We start from the raw sequence: 17,177 nt of genomic DNA on the forward strand, positions 1-17,177 counted from the left end.
ATCTGGACATGTGGAAAGAGAGCAAGATCCTCCCTGAGGCCACCACAGTGACTGGAGCATGGTTCCCCGACGGTGGCTTCTACATATGTGCACCTCAAAAACTCACGATCTAATATGTGCACCTCAAAAACTCACGATCTAATTCCGAACACAGATGATCTTAAACTTCTTTAGAAAAAAGATTTACTTTTTTTATGTGTATGGTGTTTTGACTACGTGTATGTCTGTAAACCACATGAAGCCAGAACTCCTCGGGACTGGAGGGATTAGAGGTGGTTGCTAGCCACCATTTGCTGGGAATCGAACCAGGGTCCCCTGGACGAACAGCCAGGGTTCTTAACTGCTGAGCCACCTTTAAGTCCCTTAAATGTTCTTTTTCACCTTAGTGAACGTCTCTAAGTGGTCACCTGGAGCTGAGGAGCCATCGTCTCTGCCTTTGTTCAGTCAGCACAGTGATAAAATCATTTTAACCAGCTGTAAACCACTAAGAACCATGAGAGTTAGTTTATAAACCTAAACTCCTTTATGTAATTCAGGATTCTGACCGTACCGGAACTCCAGTTCCATCAATACACTAACAGGTTAGAGCTTGGGAATGGTGCCTCCTTTGGCTCTTCAGGGTGTCCACTGCTCCCCAGAAAGGCCAACCCATATTCACATACTCTTGCCCACAGACGCATATGAGCTTGTAATTCTTTTTTTTTTTTAATTATTACTGAGAATTTCATACATGTGTATGACATGTTTCCATCATATTCACTCCACCACCTGCCTCCAACGCCTGAACTAAGGTCACAATTACTGAATGACATTTGGAGGGACACCAAAAACAACAAGAAAACCAGATCTTAACGTCCACTTTCCAGAACCCTCGGACACTCACCAATTGCTAAGGCCAAGTGATCCTTGAGAGAGCCTTCTCGGTTGGGCCCGGCCGCAAGTTCAGAGAGCTCAGAGGAGTTCAGGAAGCCCTAAGTACAGGAGACAAGAGTGAGCTGGCTCTGCACCCCTGGAATCAGAGAACAGGCAGAAAGAGCCGACATCCAGGAAGACCGTTAAGACAACCACCTATAAATAGATGAAGCTTCCACGAAGCCAAGGATGTTAAAAATTGATAGCGTCATCACACTTATAAATCTTACTTTCTACTGCACCATCCCCCACTCCACTGGATTCTCCCTCATCCTTAGCTTACCTTCTTAGGATTTCCTGGAAACCGGGACCGGGATTTTACACAATCAGGAAGTATTGACACTAGCGGGTTTGGGGCGTGTGGCCAGGAATTCATGATGATGCCCAAGCAGGCAGGACAGAGCAGTGTCCAGCTGAGCACTCAGCTTTTGACTCTGTGGCTCTAGTGCTGAGGATGTGAGGACACATTTTCTGTTTTATTACTATTTTGGGGGGACAGAGTCACATTCTGTAGTCTTGAAAAGCTTGGAACTCACATTGTAGCCCAGGCTGACCCTAAACTCCTGGAAATCTTCCCGCCTCCGCCTCCCAAGTGCTGGGATTACAGATATGCATCACCACGACCAGCTTGATGAGTCTAAGTTTGTTTTTATTTTTCTTAATGCACATATACATGAGATTATTCATTGGGCAATTATTTCTAATCGTTGAATTTTGGCAACAGCCGAAATGCCCAAACACAGGAGACAGGCTGAATAATCCGTGGCACATCCACACAACAGAATACTATGCAGTTAGGAAAAAAGACAAAGAAACAGTGAATATGGCGGTGCATGCCTTAATCCCGGCACTTGGGAGGAGGAGGAGGCAGGAGGACAAGAAGCTCGTGGCTAGCCTGGGCTACACAGGGTGGCTAACGCTGGCCAAGCCTGCTCGAGACACCGTCTCAAACAAAGGACGATCTTTATGAACTGCTGTGAACCATTTCCACGACACACAACAAATGAAAAACCAAGTCTACATGTCACCATCTGTACCAGAAATCAGTGCACATTTACACTTACTTTTGCAACAAAAAATACTTAAAAGTAAAAGCATGATCCAATGAGCCTGCTGACCTACAGAAGTAGTTAAGAATAGGGGGTGAGGGAGGGGGGCTGGAGATGGGGGGGGAGCTGGAAAGAGGGCTCGATGGTTAAGAGCACTGGCTACTCTTCCAGAGGACCCTGGTTCAATTCCCAGCACTCACATGGTGCTAACTCCAGTTCCAGGGGACCCAGTGCCCTTCCTGGCCTCTGAGGGCACTGTACACATGTGGTGGGTTGTATAGTTAGAACACTCACACACATAAAATAAAAATAAATCTGCCGGGCGGTGGTGGCGCACGCCTTTAATCCCAGCACTCGGGAGGCAGAGCCAGGCGGATCTCTGTGAGTTCGAGGCCAGCCTGGACTACCAAGTGAGTTCCAGGAAAGGCGCAAAGCTACACAGAGAAACCCTGTCTCGAAAAACCAAAAAAAATAAAAAATAAAAAAAAAAATAAAAATAAAAATAAATCTTAAAAAAGGAAAGGAGAGGGCTGGAGAGATGCCTCAGAGGTTAAGAGCACTGGCTGTTCTTCCAGAGGTCCTGAGTTCAATTCCCAGCAACCACACGGTGGCTCACAACCCTCTGTAATGAGATCTGGTGCCCTCTTCTGGCCCGAAGGGACACATGCAGGCAGAACACTGTATACATAATAAATAAATAAATCTTTAAAAAAAAAAAAGGAAAGGAGAATGGGATTCAAGGCTGGAGAGGGAACTCAGGTTCAGAGCGCATAATGTTCTTCCGGAGGACCTGAGTTCAGTTCCCAGTACCCATATTGGGCGGCTCACAACCACCTGTGACTCCAGCTCCAGGATCTAACATCCTCTTCTGACCTTTGTGGGCACCCATGTGCATACAAACAAACATAAAATAAACTCTGTACAGGAAAAAATAACGAGCTTCAGGAGGGATGAGGAGGGGACCAGTGATGCGGCTCAGTGGGTAAAGGCGTGTACGGACAAGTAGACCACCTGAGCTGCACAGAACCACCATGGCTAAAGGACAGAGTCCTGTCAGGCTGACCTCTGACCTTCAGGCACCCATACACACACACACACACACACACACACACACACACACACACACACACACACCCACCAGTAAGTATATGGTAATAAGAATGTAATAAAAATATCTTTAAAGGGCTGGAGCGACGGCGCAGAGGTTAAGAGCACCGACTGTTCTTCCAGAGGTCCTGAGTTCAATTCCCCCAGCACCCACATGGTGGCTCACAACCATCTGCAATGAGATCTGGTGCCCTCGACCTGTAGTCATACATGCTGTATACAAAATAAATAAATAAGTATCTCTTTATCTTTTTTCTAAGAGTTCCTTTAAAGACTCTATTAGAGTCATTCACGGGATATTCTGATCAGCTGGGCTGAAGCATCAGCTTGTGACTAACAAGAGACCAGGACCACTGCTGTGAAAGCTCTGCTTTACAGGGACAATCGAGGCCGTCTGGCCGGGACTGAGGCGAAATCTTCTGCGAAGAGTTTCTTCAGGGTCACCAAGTAAGGCAGCGAGAGTTGGAACCCCCAGCACCCGCATAAAGAGATGGCCACCCCAAAAAGAACAGACCCCTAAGACGGGGAGTGAAAAATTCAGCCAGCAGGAGACCTTCAAACTCACTTTAGTGTACGTGGAGAGTTGATCCTTTAGGCTCTGACAGTGAGACATGGTTCCCAGGGCGACTTGCTGGACCAGCTCTTGAAATTTTAAATTTCTAGAGACAAAATCCGTCTCACAGTTTACCTGTGGGAACAAATGGATATTGCTGTGTAAGCTGTTGACTAAGTTTCTCAAGAGTGCCTGAAGGTTGGAGACCAAGCCGAGGCACGGACAGAACAAGCTGCAGACGCAAGAGAAACAAGTGACCTCGGGTTTCAAAGGGGCAGCTCCTTGTTCTGGGGAGGCAGAAACCAGGAAGTGACTGTTGCCATGGCAGCCAGTCGGCAACAACCTGCACCCCCAGGAGGACCCCAGAACGCCCTGAAGGGTTCACCACAAGTTCATCACTTGCCTGTACTAGACACCATAATCACTTTGTCCATTAACCTATTTGAGTTCCAAACCTTTTTTGTTTTGTAAAAGGGTCTCAGGCTGGCCTTGAACTCGGTAAGCAGCTGTGGATGACCCTGAACTGATCTTCCTGCCTCTACCTCCCAAGTGCTAGAATTACACCCATGCACCACCACGTCCACTCTCCAAAGCATCGTTAGTATCACTTGCTTATCTCATTCCTTTACTGGAGCCTCATCTGCATCTGCTTTTTCACCAGCCTCCTCTAAATCCACCACTTATCGGTCATCAATACACAGCAGTAAAGTTAATTACCGACTTTACAAATCTATTTTCTTTTCTTATCAGTTTTTTTTAGGGGTCAAAATTTCATATTGTAGCCTAGCTGCCCTCAAACTCACAGTAACCCTCCTGCCTCAGCCTCCCAAGTGTTGAACTTACAAGTGACGGCCACCACACCCTGATGCTAGTTTCTAAATCTACCTGCTCCAGGTAACAAAGCTGCACTGGATTCACACTTAGGAGAAATGATCTAGGTGGCTAGGCCATGTCCCATCAAGACACCTGTGCACTTCTACACTTAAACATAGGCCTTGAGAACTGAACTCCAAACGTCACTGTGGTCTCAAACAGGTTCCTTAAGCATGCAAAGGGTCTACCACAAACCTTACAGTCCAAGACACGGTTGTTTCACGTACACAGAACCCCAACAACTCACTTCTACTAAGACAGCCGCGTTTCCCTCCTGCAGCAGCCCGATCAAGCCGTCCTTGGTCTTCCTCCCGTGGAGCCTGGCCGCTTTGCTCCAACCCTCCTTCTGGGCCTGCTTGTGCAGCCAGGCCTCTGCCTACAAACGGAAGAGGAGAGCCAGTCACAGAAATTAGAAATGAATGGTCCTTTCAAACATATCCAAATCAGGGCTGGAGAGAGGGCGCCCTGGCTGCTCTTCCAGAGGTCTTGAGGTCCCAGCACCCACATGGTGGCTCACAACCATCTGTAATGAGGGCTGGTGACCTCTTCTGGCCTGCAGGGACACATGCAGGCAGAACAAGATACATAATAAATAAATAAATCTATTTAAAAAAATAAGATAAAATATATCCAAACCAGTCGGGCAGTGGTGGCGCACACCTTTAATCCCAGCACTCGGGAGGCAGAGGCGGGCGGATCTTGAAGCCAGCCTGGTCCATACAGTGAGCTCCAGGACAGCCAGGACAGTCAGGGCTACAAAGAGAAACCCTGCCTTGAAAAACAAAACAACAAACAAACAAATATATCCAAACCAACTGATTCTTTCCTCACTCCTGCATTCTATAACAGAAACCAGTCGACTACTAAATGCTCTACACTTGGCACTGTATGTAGCCAGTGTTTGTACAACTTTAATCTTCACAACCCCACTATGGGATAGACAGTAGTGTTTCCATTGTACAGACACAGTGACACAGCTCTAAAGGATTAATTGCAATGTATAAAGTTACGGGGTGTGTGCGCGCTTAACTTCAAAATTTACACCAACACTGACCTCCAAACAGCAGCAAACCCCACAGCCCTCTAACAAGGAGCACCGTTAGTTAACTCTGGGATTCTGGGTCAACTGCTCCCAGTGAAGTCGAAATCGAAGGGTAAAGCTATCGTTGAAGCCAAGTTCTTCTCTTTGGGCTCTGAAGTTCAGGACACTGGGCAGTAGGTCGCGTCTATGCCCCCCAGAACGGCGCCCGGAAGGAAAGTGCGAGGTCGAGCCGTAGCCCCGGGCCGAGCGGCACCTGCGCCCCCACCTGTTTGAGATCACCGTCGCAGGTCTCCAGAGCCTTCTTGCAGTTGACAAAGGAGTAGCCTGTCTTCCGCCGCAGCTTCATAAGGAGCTCCTTGCTGGAGGCGGACGAGGACACCGAGGGGCCCGCGTGACCACGCGAGTGCCACGGCTGGGACAGCTGCAGCAGGGCCGGCCTCGCCTGGAGGGAGCAAGGAGAGAGGGGTGAGCAGCCGGGAGCGGCCGGGGCTGGACAGCAGGCCAGGCAGGGCGCACGTCCGCAAGGGCGAGACCTCGCGGGGACCGCGGGCGAGCAGGGCGGAGAAGGGAGCGGAGCCCGCGTCGGGGGACCGGCAGGGCACGCTCACGGCACCCGGGAGCGCGCGCGGGTCAGCCCCGGGGCCAGCAGCCCTCACCGAGCGGCCGGTGCACACGACCGGGACGAGGCGCAGAGAGCGCAGCAGCGACATCCTCTCCGGCAGCCGGACACGCCGGGCTCCGCGGCGCGCAGGTGAGACGGCGGCGGCCTACGGCGTGGCGCGAGGGCCAAAACTCCTCCCGGAACGTGTCGCGCGGGGGTGCTGCCACCTGCAGGCTGGAGGAATATACTCGCCTCTTTTTTTTTTTTTTTTTTTTTTTTGCTTGGCTTTTTTTAAAAAACACATTTCACGAAAGACCCAGCCAGCCCTCAGTGGGTGACACGGAGAAGTGGCACGATAAAGTTGCCACAAAATAACAACACAAGACATGTAGGTAACAGTTTGTGTTTCTTTATTTCCAATTTTCATATTCAGTATTCATTTAGGACTCAGGACAAACGGGAGGTAGGTGGGTGGGCTCAGGAAACTCTCCAGGGTCACCTGGAGAGGTGAAGGAGTTCCTTCAACAAACCGAATAAATAATTCCTGAATTAGCAAAATATCTGCTGAACACCTGTGTGCCCGGAGCTGTACCACAGCCCTGTCCTCCGAGGTATCTATTGGCCAGGAAATGAGGAGCAGGTAAGACAAGATAAGGTCCCTAAACAGTTAAAAGATCTCCCAAGAAGGAAATCACATCCAAACAGAGGAGTCAGGAAAAGAAGGGTTTTTTTTGTTTGTTTGTTTTTGTTTTAGAAGCAAAGAGTGAGTTTTATCTGAAGCAGTGGCCCTTCCGGTAAAGAGTGGAGACGTAAGAGAATGCCGCCGTAGAGTTGGGGAGCAAAGAGTAGGGCTTTTGCAATTTGTCTAAAAGAGCAATACAAAAGGGATAGGAAATAGATACAAAGTTTGTGAGCCCGCGGGTGTAGCCTGAGTACCAAGCAGAGACGCTCCTTCTCGCAGCAAAAGCTAATCCAGCAGGGTCAGGAAAGGCTGCACGAATCTGAAGAGTAGTTTTGGAGGTTAAGAGAATGGCGGCGGCCACACCAGCGATAGCTGTGCGCCCAGACAGTAAGTGTGAAGAGCCCTACCCAGACTGCCCCAGAGGGCAGAGACGAGACGTGAAGGTAAAACAAATTAGGAAGGAAAAACCAGAGGTCAGAAGAACCCAGAACTCAATCCAGAGTTGGGTACAACATGATAGTCTGTGATCAGGTCCTGAACTTTGCAAAGGATGAAGGAGCTACAGCCCAAAGGGACAGCTCTGCTGCTCGTCCCCAGGCTCGGGTCTAGGAGAACTTGTCTTAGTGAGAGTCATATCACAGCAGACGAGAAGCGGGAGCTCGGAGGGGTCTTGGTACCAGCTCTCTCTCTCTCAATAGCTACATGTTCGGGGATGCACAAGAGGATCACTAATGCTCATTTTCCCCCTTAAAAAAATGTCAAAGATTGTTTTTTTTTTTGTTTTTGTTTTGTTTTCGAGACAGGGTCTCACTATATAGTTCTGGCTGGCCTCGAACTCCCCAGAGATCCACCTGCCTCTGCCTCTGGAGTGCTGGGGTTAAAGGCATATGCCACTACCCCCTGGCTAAGAATGTGCTTTTTAAGAAAGTTCATTCTGAGGCCGGGGCAGTGGTGGCGCACACCTTTGATCCCAGGACTCGGGAGGCTGAGGCAGGAGAATCTCTGATTTCGAGGCCAGCCTGGTCTACACAGTGAGTCAAGTCTACACAGAGAAACCCTGTCTCAAAAAACAAACAGAAGAGCCCATTCTGTTTAAAGAACTGGAGTGACCGGTGACAGTCTCTCGCAGCCACTATTCCTCACTTACCCTAAATATCCTGACTACCTTCTCCCCCTCCTCCTCTGGAGACAAGTGTTGGGCACCTTCTTTGGGCTTTAGACCCAATGCTTCTAGGACTCTGCTGTTTTTAACGGGCAGTCCCCCTCCTGCATCTTCCCAAGAATGCCTAGGGGAACAAATTGGAGGAGGGGAGAGAGAAGACAGGTAAGCCATCCTTTCCTTTTGTCCTGATGTTTACGGCTCTGGAGACAGGCCACTGAGACAGGGGCTGAGGTCAACAGGAAGGGTGATGTCGGGCAGGTCTCCCTCCCCTGTGCCTGGCTCTATAGATGTTAACATTCACATCCTCATCCCGCTGGGCCAGCTCCAGTTGGAAGTGCTGGGGTAGGAAGTGTTGAAAGAAGCTCTCTGTCCCATGTTCCTCTCTCATCTTGGAGGCCAGGTAGATGGTGCCATGGGGCCCACACAGGTGTTGGAGGGTCCCCAACAGCAGCGGGAAGGTAGGTTCCAGGTACACAATATCTGCCCCCAGCACCAAGTCATAGTTTCCAGGAAAGCCATGGTGGTCAATTCCCCAGGACAAGGCACACACCTTCGCCCGGCCTCCAGATGGCACGTTAGCGCGGACATTCTCCTGGATCTGCTCTAGGACCAGTGGTAAATCAGTGATGGTAACATCCCCCCCTGAGGGAGAGCAAGGAGGAGAAATCCAAGTCAGAGGGACCGTGACAAGGGCTCATGACTCCTGCCTGGAGGGTCCAGAGGCCTCAGGGCCTCACGTCTTGTCGACAGCCCGAAGTTCACTGGCTCTTAGTTGCCCTAACCTCAGCCTCACCCATACCACTCTCGTTACTCTACATTCTACAACATCAACATTCTCTCCGGGCTAATCTTCAACCTCTCTGGTCAACGCACAACAACCAGATGTCAGCAAAAGCCTGGGCAAGACTAAACTGGGGGTGAGCTGGGCACCCCCACCCATCTACCCACCCAAACTCAGAAGGCGTGACCTCAGCTGAGCCCTAAAGGACAAATCAGTCAGGTGAGGCTTTCCAAGCAGAGAATAGAGTACAAGCGCCTGGCAGAAAAGGGCACGGCATAGTTAAGAAAGGCTAGAGTCCAGAAGATGGGTTCTCAACCTGTGGGTCTCAACCCCCAAATGACCATCAGAAAACACAGATCTTTACATAACAATTCATAACAGTAGCAAAATTACAGTTATGAAGCAACAAAAAAAATTAACAGTTTTATGGTTGGGGGTCAGCACACCATGAGGAACTGTATTGAAGGGTCGAAGCGTTAGGAAGGTTGAGAACCACTGCTCTAAAATGTCAAGACCCAAAATGAGGACTTTGACATGTTAAAGAGAGTCAGGCTTGATAGAGTGTGTTCACATGCCAAGCAAGCACTCTGCCACGGAGCTACATTCCCAGTCCAAGAAATAGGTTTTAAGAGCAGAATTTGGGGTAAAGACGATCAGATCAGTACTACAGAATAGTCACACAATGAACATGTGTACTGAGTACTTGCTAAATGCTAGGGATACAACAGGAAGCAAAGCAAAGCTAACGGCGCCTCCCTAGTTTCATTCTAGACATGGAAACACTCACAATACCACAAAAGTAACCACTTAAGCGGAAGCATGATTAACAGTATAGAAAGCAGAAATAATAAGATCTCACTCATCCTCACCATGGGTCTGGATGCCAGGTGGTGTCTGGAATACCTCAGTGAGCAAGACAGGTAAGAATCCACCCCTCACGGAGTTTACAGAATAGTGCCAAGGGCTGAGCGTGATGGTAGCAGCACAGGCCTGGGACGTTAGCACTAGGGAAGCGGAGTCAGAACAGTCATCAGTTGGAGACCAGCTTGGGCTACGCAGCAAGACCCTGACTCAGAGAAACAGAAGAGGGCTGGAGAGACAGGTGAGTGGCTAAGAGCACTTGCTGCTCTTCTAGAGGACCCAGGTTCGGTTACCAGCACCTACATCAAGCGGCTCACAATGGTCCGAACTATAACTCCAGGGAATATGAGCCTCTGGCCTCTGATGGCACCCGCACTCATGGGCACAAACCTATATGCAGACATACACGCCTACAGAAAATTCAAAATTATAAAAATAATGTTTAGAAATAAATACATTTTAAAAAGGGAGCAGGCTGAGGTTGTAGCTCAGTTGGTAGAATACAAAAGGCCCTCGGTTTTATTCCACCAAATAAACAAATTAAGTAATTAATTGTTTAGAGTGGAAGTGTTAGTACATGCCTGTAATCCCAACACTAGAGAGGAACAGGCAGCCAGATCAGAAGTTCAAGGTCATCCTTGGCTACACAGTTAGAGGCCAGCCTATACTACATGATACCCTGTTTCAAAAAAAGGGGAATGGGGCAATAAGGTAACTCAGAAGATAAAGATGCTTGCCACTGCTGGGCAGTGGTGGCCCACGCCTTTAATTCCAGCAATCGGGAGGCAGAGGCAGGTAAATCTCTGTGAGTTCGAGGCCAGCCTGGTCTACAGAGTGAGTTCCAGGAAAGGATCCAAAGCTACACAGAGAAACCCTGTCTCAAAAACAAAACAAAAAACAAAAACAAAAACAAAACAAAAGATACTTGCCATCAAATCTGACAATCTGAGTTTCATCTCTGAATCCCACATAGTGGAAGAAGAGAACTGTTCACTCCCACAAAACATTCTTTTTGACCTCCATATGCACACCATGACAAATATACTCCTCTCGATAAACAAATGTAACTTTTTTCAATTAAAAAAAGAACAATGGTGCTGGGCAGTGATGGCGCACACCTTTAACCCCAGCACTCGGGAGGCAGAGACAGTGGATCTCTGAGTTCGAGGCCAGCCTGGTCTACAGAGTGAGTCCAGGATAGCCAAGGCTACAGAGAGAAACCCTGTCTCAAAAAACGACAAAAACGGGCAAGAAACGGTGACAGGACCAACGGAGATGACCCCGAGCACAGTGGCACCTGTTTGCAATCGGAGTATTTGGGACGCTGAGGCAGGAGGACTGTTAGTCCTAGACCATCTGGGGCTACGGGGCAAGACACACTGTCAACAAACCAAAAATAAACAGGGCCTGGTTGCTCACTCACACCTATAATCCCAGCACTTGGGAAGTAGAGGCCAGAAGATGAGGCATTTAAGGTCAACCAGGGTTACATCAGACCTTGTCTGAAAAAAACAAAGCCAAGAAAGAAATAAGACACACAATACATCAAATAGTATTATGTGCTACAGTGAGGCCGGAGCAGGGAAAGGTATGAATCCTTTTTTTTTTTTTTTTTTTTTTTTTTTTGGTTTTTCGAGACAGGGTTTCTCTGTGTAGCTTTGCGCCTTTCCTGGAACTCACTTGGTAGTCCAGGCTGGCCTCGAACTCACAGAGATCCGCCTGGCTCTGCCTCCCGAGTGCTGGGATTAAAGGCGTGCGCCACCACCGCCCGGCTGAATCCTTTGAGGGTGAGGGCACGGAGCACACCTTTCATGGGAAATCCTCCTTACGCATTATTAGGAAAGACCTGAAGGCAGGCAGGGACGGAGCTTTCCCTGGCTGAAGTCTACCAAACACCAGATCAGCGGCACACGGCACACGAGAGCTTGAGGCAGGACTCGGCCAGGCAAGGTATGGAGATCTAGCAGCAGGGCCACACAGCAGCAGGAGCAGAGTGAGAGGGGACAGAGGGGCCACACCCCGCGGTGAGGGAAGGTAGGGGAGCGTTTGAAGCAGAGGGACAGCCCACACTGACTCAGGGTTTACACTTCAGCACTTCGATGGCTGTGATTAAAAACACACAAACAACCTGGCCGCCGGAGAGATGGCTCAGCAGTTAAGAGCACTTGTTGCTCTTGCAGAGGACCCAAGTTTGACTCCCATCACGTGACCCACGTGGTGGCTCACAACCATCTGTAACTCCAGTTCCAGGGGATCCAGCGCCTTCTTCTGACCTCTTCAGGCACCAGGATCCCATATGGTACACACATGCAGGCAGAAAACACACACACACACACACACACACACACACACACACACACACACACACGAACAGAAAACAGCAGCAGGGCAAGAACAGAAACAGGAGGATTAGTCAGGAGGGGAAAGACGATGTTGGTTGGAAATCGGGCAGTGACAGTGACTGAGAAGTAGTCAAGTCCTGAACATATTCTGAAGCTGCTGTCAGTGTCGACAAACTGATTTCCTCTCTCTCTCTCTCTCTCTCTCTCTCTCTCTCTCTCTATCACACACACACACACACACACAGACAGAGAGACTTTATTTTGACTAAGGGTGTCTTTTGAACATCTGTCCTAACTCAGGCCAAGTTGCCCATTTATGTAAATGCAGAGGGCTTCGGAAGAGGCAGGCTTGGAAATGGGAGCATGATTTCATTGGTGAGCAAAGTTTGAAACGTCCATCAAACAAGCACATGAAAATATTAAAAAAGGCAGTGGGTTACGTAAACGAGTCTGGATATAGAGATGATGGAATCCTGGTCCTCACCATAAAAAGGACACTCAAAGCCACAAAATGATGTGACTTCTCAGGAGGGGGCACAGACAGAAAGAAATAAGGGGTCAGAAGGGCTACTCCTGAGCTCTGGGCACTCAAAGTTCTTGTTGTAAGCATGAAAAGGAATCAATAAAAAAAAAAAAAGAATGGAAAAGTGTGCCAGCGATGTAGGTGGAAGCCAGAAGTGTGTTGGCCCAGAAAGCAAAGGACTTTTCAAGGAGAGAAGAGTATCATTGTCAAATGCTAAGTCAACTGGAGTGGGCTAGAAACTGACTCCTGAGTTCAAACCATGGGGTTAGAAGTGAAGCTCAGAACCCCAGCAGGGACACAGAGGGAGTGAAAGTCCACCTGGAGTGGACTAAGAACAGAAAGGAGGAACCACAGTGACTTTTTATTTTATGTACACCAGTGCTCTGTCTGCATGTACACCTGCACACCAGAGGAGGGCATCTGATCTCACTACAGATGGTTGTGAGCTACCATATAGTTGCTGGGAATTGAACCCAGGTCCCCTGGAAGAGCAGCCAGTGCTCTTAACCACTGAGCCATCTCTCCAGCGCCTACAGTGACCTTAACATTTGGATGTGTTCTCTCCTGAGCAGAGAAATGGCTCAGGAGACGGAGGATCAGCCACTGCCCTCCCCCACAATAGGAATTTCAGCATAGTTATGTACATACATATCATATACACAGACATACAATGCCCCACATAGACACACTCTGCATATAGAATGTGTGTGTGTGTGTGTGTGTGTGTGTGTGTGTGTGTGTGTGTGTGTGTGTGTGTGTGTAGAGAGAGTGAGTCATCAGATAAGAGTGATAATGCAGAGGAGGCACTCACAGTTTGAAGAATAATAAGGTTAAGAAACAGAAATGTCGAGCCGGGCAGTGGTGGCACACGCCTTTAATCCCAGCACTCGGGAGGCAGAGGCAGGCAGATCTCTGTGAGTTCGAGGCCAGCCTGGTCTACAGAGAGAGATCCAGGATAGCCAGGGCTACACAGAGAAACCCTGTCTCAAAAAACAAAAAACAAAAAACAAAAAGCAAAAGAAAAGAAAAGAAACAGATGTCAGACTGGAGAGATGGCTCAGGGGTTAAGAGCACTGGTAGCTCTTCCAGAGGGCCTGAGTTCAAATCTCAGCAACCACAATGGTGACTCACAACCATCTGTAATGGGATCTGATGCTCTCTTCTGGCATGCAGGTTTACACACATAGAGCACTCATACCAGAGAGAGAGAGAGAGAGAGAGAGAGAGAGAGAGAGAGAGAGAGAGAGAGAGAGAGAATAGATGTCTAGGATCGTGGAAGAATGAATGGGCAAAGGAAATTTGACAAGCTAGCTGGGTAGCACAAGGACCCACCTGAGCTCAGTGAAATCAAGTTTAAAATGAGTCTAGTGAGTACAATTGTGTGGGCACTAAGAGGGCCTAACCCTGCCGGGCGGTGGTGGTGCACGCCTTTAATCCCAGCACTCGGGAGGCAGAGCCAGGCGGATCTCTGTGAGTTCGAGGCCAGCCTGGGCTACCAAGTGAGTTCCAGGAAAAGGCGCAAAGCTACACAGAGAAACCCTGTCTCGGAAAACCAAAAAAAAAAAGAGGGCCTAACCCAGCCTGGGCTGGGGGTGAGGGGAGGCAGGAAGCCTTCCTTCCCTTGGAAGGGTTGTTTGAGCCTAGCAATGAAGAATACATCTGCATTAACCAGGCAGTAAAACTGTTTCAAGCAGAAAGTTCAGCCCCTGTGCAGTCCCTAAGGAAGGAGACATGAAAGCAGGTTTGCAGAAGGGACAGAAGAGTAATGAGAGCACAAGGAGAAGAGGCCAGGGAGAGGCACAGAAAGAGGCAAGAGAGAGAGGCAGGATGTTGGTAGCCACGTTAAAGGGGTCACTTCCACCCTGAAAGAAGTCAGGACCAGTAGGCGATTTGGTGGGGTGTGATAATGATAGCTGCATTTTGAAAAAGCCATTCTGATTGTAGGGTGGTGTGAGCCAGGATCTAGGTGGGGGCCAGAAGCAAGAAGACCAACCAGTCTGACTACTTATTATAAGTCTGAGCAAGTGATGGTGGTGGTTCAGGTTGGGGAACCCGGAGTGGAGTCGAGAAAACACAAGAAAATCCAAGAAATTTGTAGGAGTTAAAACCCACAGGACATGAAAGGTTTGATGATGAAAAGCGGGGACATGACAGAGGTGATGTCTAGGTTCCACACTGGGTGGATGGTGGCTTCGTGATGGGAGAGCCTGAGGGAGAAACAGGTTTGATGGGGGGAAATCACAGAGTCAGTTTGGGAGTGCCAGCCTTTTCCCATCCAGAAGCATGAAGATACTTACGAAAATCAGGGCAAGAAGTAGTTAGTGTCCTAACTAAATACAGTGGGACAAGAAATAAACAGTTGTGCAAGTATTGAGAAGGCAGGGCCAGCTGATCTCTGGGATACAAAGCGAGAAAATAGGAGATGACACCCAGATTTTGGACTTGGACTTGGCAACTGAACAGGGCACAAAAAAGCAGCCGCTGGTCTACCAGTAATAAAGACAGGTGTTCTCTCTCTCTCTCTCTCTCTCTCTCTCTCTCTCTCTCTCTCTCTCTCTCTCACACACACACACACACACACACACACACACACACACACCACACACACAATTTCCTCCTTGCCTCCCTCTCTCCCTTCCTACCTGAGACAGGGTCTTACACTGTAGCCCAGGCTGGCCTTTGGCCTCAGCAGCCTTCCCATCTCTGCTGCCTGAGTGCTGGGATTACAGGCACAAACCCCAATCCTTGGCTTCTTTCCTTTTAACGTAACTTTCTGATTCTCATCCACCACCCACCCTCAACTCCTCCTCTGTCAGAGCTCTCCTGGGTGGACCTCCTTCAGGAGTGATAGCTCTGGCCACAGCACACCCATGCCACACATACCTCCCAATCGAGTATGTACCATAGCGTCTTCTCACACTGTCCCTCACTAGACTACAAGTTCCTTGGAGAGCGGAAATCCTTCTTATTCGATGTCAAATCCTCAGCCCCCAGCACATCTCTTGGCACACAAAGGACTTAGAATACATGTTGACTGAATGAACAGAAGAATAAATGTCTGCCTCTGCAAAGACTTCCCTTAATGTGACCCAGTTCTGTCCCTAGGAACAAGGACATCCTAGTTTGCATGACTTAGACCACAAGGTAAGGAACCTTTTTAGTTTCTGGCTCTTTACAAAACCGAAGCAGAATTTCCCTGACCCTTTCCTTTCCCAAGTCTCAGCTGATTAATTACCCCCTACACCTAAAATGAATATATACATAATCATCACACCCTAGCCCTCCAAAATTCATAACCTTGTTTGTTCTAGCAATAAAAATCTAAGGCCATATTCGGTACATAAGGCCATATGGTGGTACACACCTGTAATCCCAGCACTTGGAAAATTAAGGCATGAGGACCAGGAATTTAAGGCTAATCTCCTCTATATAATGAGTTTTAGGCCAGCCTGGGCAACAAGAGAACCTGTCTCGACCAGACCACACTCCACTGCACTCCTCCACAAAAAGAAAGGGGGAGGGGAGAAAGAAAGAGAGGAAGAGAGAGAGAAAAAAAGAAAGAAAGAAGGAAGGAAAGAAAGAAAGAAAGAAAGAAAGAAAGAAAGAAAGAAAGAAAGAAAGAAAGAAAGAAAGAAAAGAAAAGATAAAATTCAAGAGACTCTAACATAAGGAAGCTACAAAGCTTTGCGCCCCAGGTCTCTTCTCCCTTCAGAACACCCGCATTTTAACGGAAGAGTGTCTCCAGCATTTTTCATGGAATCCCTATCTGATTTGCTTTACCCACCCTGGAACCAACTATCCTGGATGTTCTGCCTCACAGAAAAGTAGGGGTTTGTTAAAACGGAAGAACTGAGCTGAGTTCAAAAGCCCTGCCCACCCCCAAGGAATCCACGTATTAACTTCTCCACACTCCAGCCCCCCCCATTCCTCCCGCAATGCCAGCTCACGCACCCTGCAGCGCCGCCAGGATTCCCACGATGCCCGTCCCAGCGCCCAATTCGATCACCTTCTTGCCTCGAAAATCCACATTCTGACTCTCGAAATAGCTACACAGGCTCAGAGCCTACGAGGGGAAGGAAAGGAAGAGAGAGGGACGCTGTCACGGCTCCATATGGGAGAGGCGGGGTCCGGGGACTGGACCTCTCAGGGACCCTCACTTAGGGCAGCCCCTTCCTCACCGCATCCCACACGCGTGCCGCCACCCCAAGGCGCGACCCAAAGTTTTGCGTGATGCTCAGCTCGTGCCCACAGAAGCAGAACCGGCTGCTCTCCGAGTAAAAGTCGGTGAAGAGCCGGACCTCGCGTGGGAACACGGATTCGGGCTCGGGTTCAGGATCTGGGCGGGAGCTGGCCATCCGGCAGAGAGAGCACCCCCGAGCACCTCGGCCAGCGCTGGGATCCGAGTCCCTCCCTGGCTGCGTTGAGGCTGGGGACTGCCAGCCATATGGGCTGCTCCCAGGCACCGGGCCCCGCCTCCCCAGTTCGCCCTCCTTCCTCCAGCTGGACTTCCTGGAGATGGACGGGGAACGACCCCCGAGCTCGGGTCCACTGGCGCACGCAGAACAGGACCCACGCAGCGCCACACGGGTCAGACCCGGCTGCCTTGGTTTGAGACCACCAGGAGAGAGAAGAAAGGATGCTTGGTGCGACTTGTCAGAGGCGGGTCCCTCCCAGCGCGCTCACCTGTGG

The 17,177-nt window shown here is 49.3% G+C and overlaps 2 protein-coding genes across 5 annotated transcripts in view; both read right to left on the reverse strand.

Moving 5' to 3' along the window:
- The window catches only part of Tsfm (Ts translation elongation factor, mitochondrial), a 38,784-nt gene extending 32,464 nt beyond the window's left edge, over window positions 1-6,320 (reverse strand). For all 3 annotated transcript variants that reach the window (XM_052753524.1, XM_052753523.1, XM_052753522.1), the window contains exons 1-5: window positions 6,193-6,320; window positions 5,802-5,978; window positions 4,742-4,870; window positions 3,634-3,756; window positions 884-971 (exon numbers count right to left, since the gene is read on the reverse strand). In XM_052753524.1, coding sequence (XP_052609484.1) covers window positions 884-971; window positions 3,634-3,756; window positions 4,742-4,870; window positions 5,802-5,978; window positions 6,193-6,246 — 571 coding nt within the window. In that variant the 5' untranslated portion in view covers window positions 6,247-6,320. The remainder of the gene's footprint in view (window positions 1-883; window positions 972-3,633; window positions 3,757-4,741; window positions 4,871-5,801; window positions 5,979-6,192) is intronic.
- A 204-nt stretch (window positions 6,321-6,524) lies between these two features.
- Window positions 6,525-17,164, reverse strand: Eef1akmt3 (EEF1A lysine methyltransferase 3). 2 transcript variants are annotated; one of them, XM_052753525.1, is made up of 4 exons: window positions 16,667-17,164; window positions 16,440-16,551; window positions 9,632-9,766; window positions 6,525-8,623 (listed from the first exon to the last, which is right to left on the reverse strand). In XM_052753525.1, the coding sequence occupies exons 1-4, from the start codon at window positions 16,841-16,843 to the stop codon at window positions 8,214-8,216; spliced, it is 834 nt and encodes a 277-aa protein (XP_052609485.1). In that variant the 5' UTR covers window positions 16,844-17,164; the 3' UTR covers window positions 6,525-8,213. The 2 variants fall into 2 exon arrangements, with proteins under 2 accessions (XP_052609485.1, XP_052609486.1); XM_052753526.1 differs by lacking the exon at window positions 9,632-9,766.
- Between the last annotated feature and the right edge of the window lie 13 nt (window positions 17,165-17,177).

Source organism: Peromyscus californicus, unplaced genomic scaffold (assembly GCF_007827085.1).
Source record: "Peromyscus californicus insignis strain IS unplaced genomic scaffold, ASM782708v3 Scaffold_24__1_contigs__length_46423439, whole genome shotgun sequence".
In the NCBI taxonomy this organism is placed as follows: Eukaryota; Metazoa; Chordata; class Mammalia; order Rodentia; family Cricetidae; genus Peromyscus; species Peromyscus californicus.

Excerpts from the sequence above, each read along its gene's own strand:
- Eef1akmt3 (XM_052753525.1), bottom strand. The coding sequence starts at position 16,843 with ATGGCCAGCTCCCGCCCAGATCCTGAACCCGAGCCCGAATCCGTGTTC. Across the intron at positions 16,552-16,666 it reads CGGCACGCGTGTGGGATGCG|GCTCTGAGCCTGTGTAGCTA; the intron begins GTGAGGAAGGGG and ends TTCCCCTCGTAG. Across the intron at positions 9,767-16,439 it reads AATCCTGGCGGCGCTGCAGG|TGCTAACGTCCCAGGCCTGT; the intron begins GTGCGTGAGCTG and ends CCGCTTCCCTAG.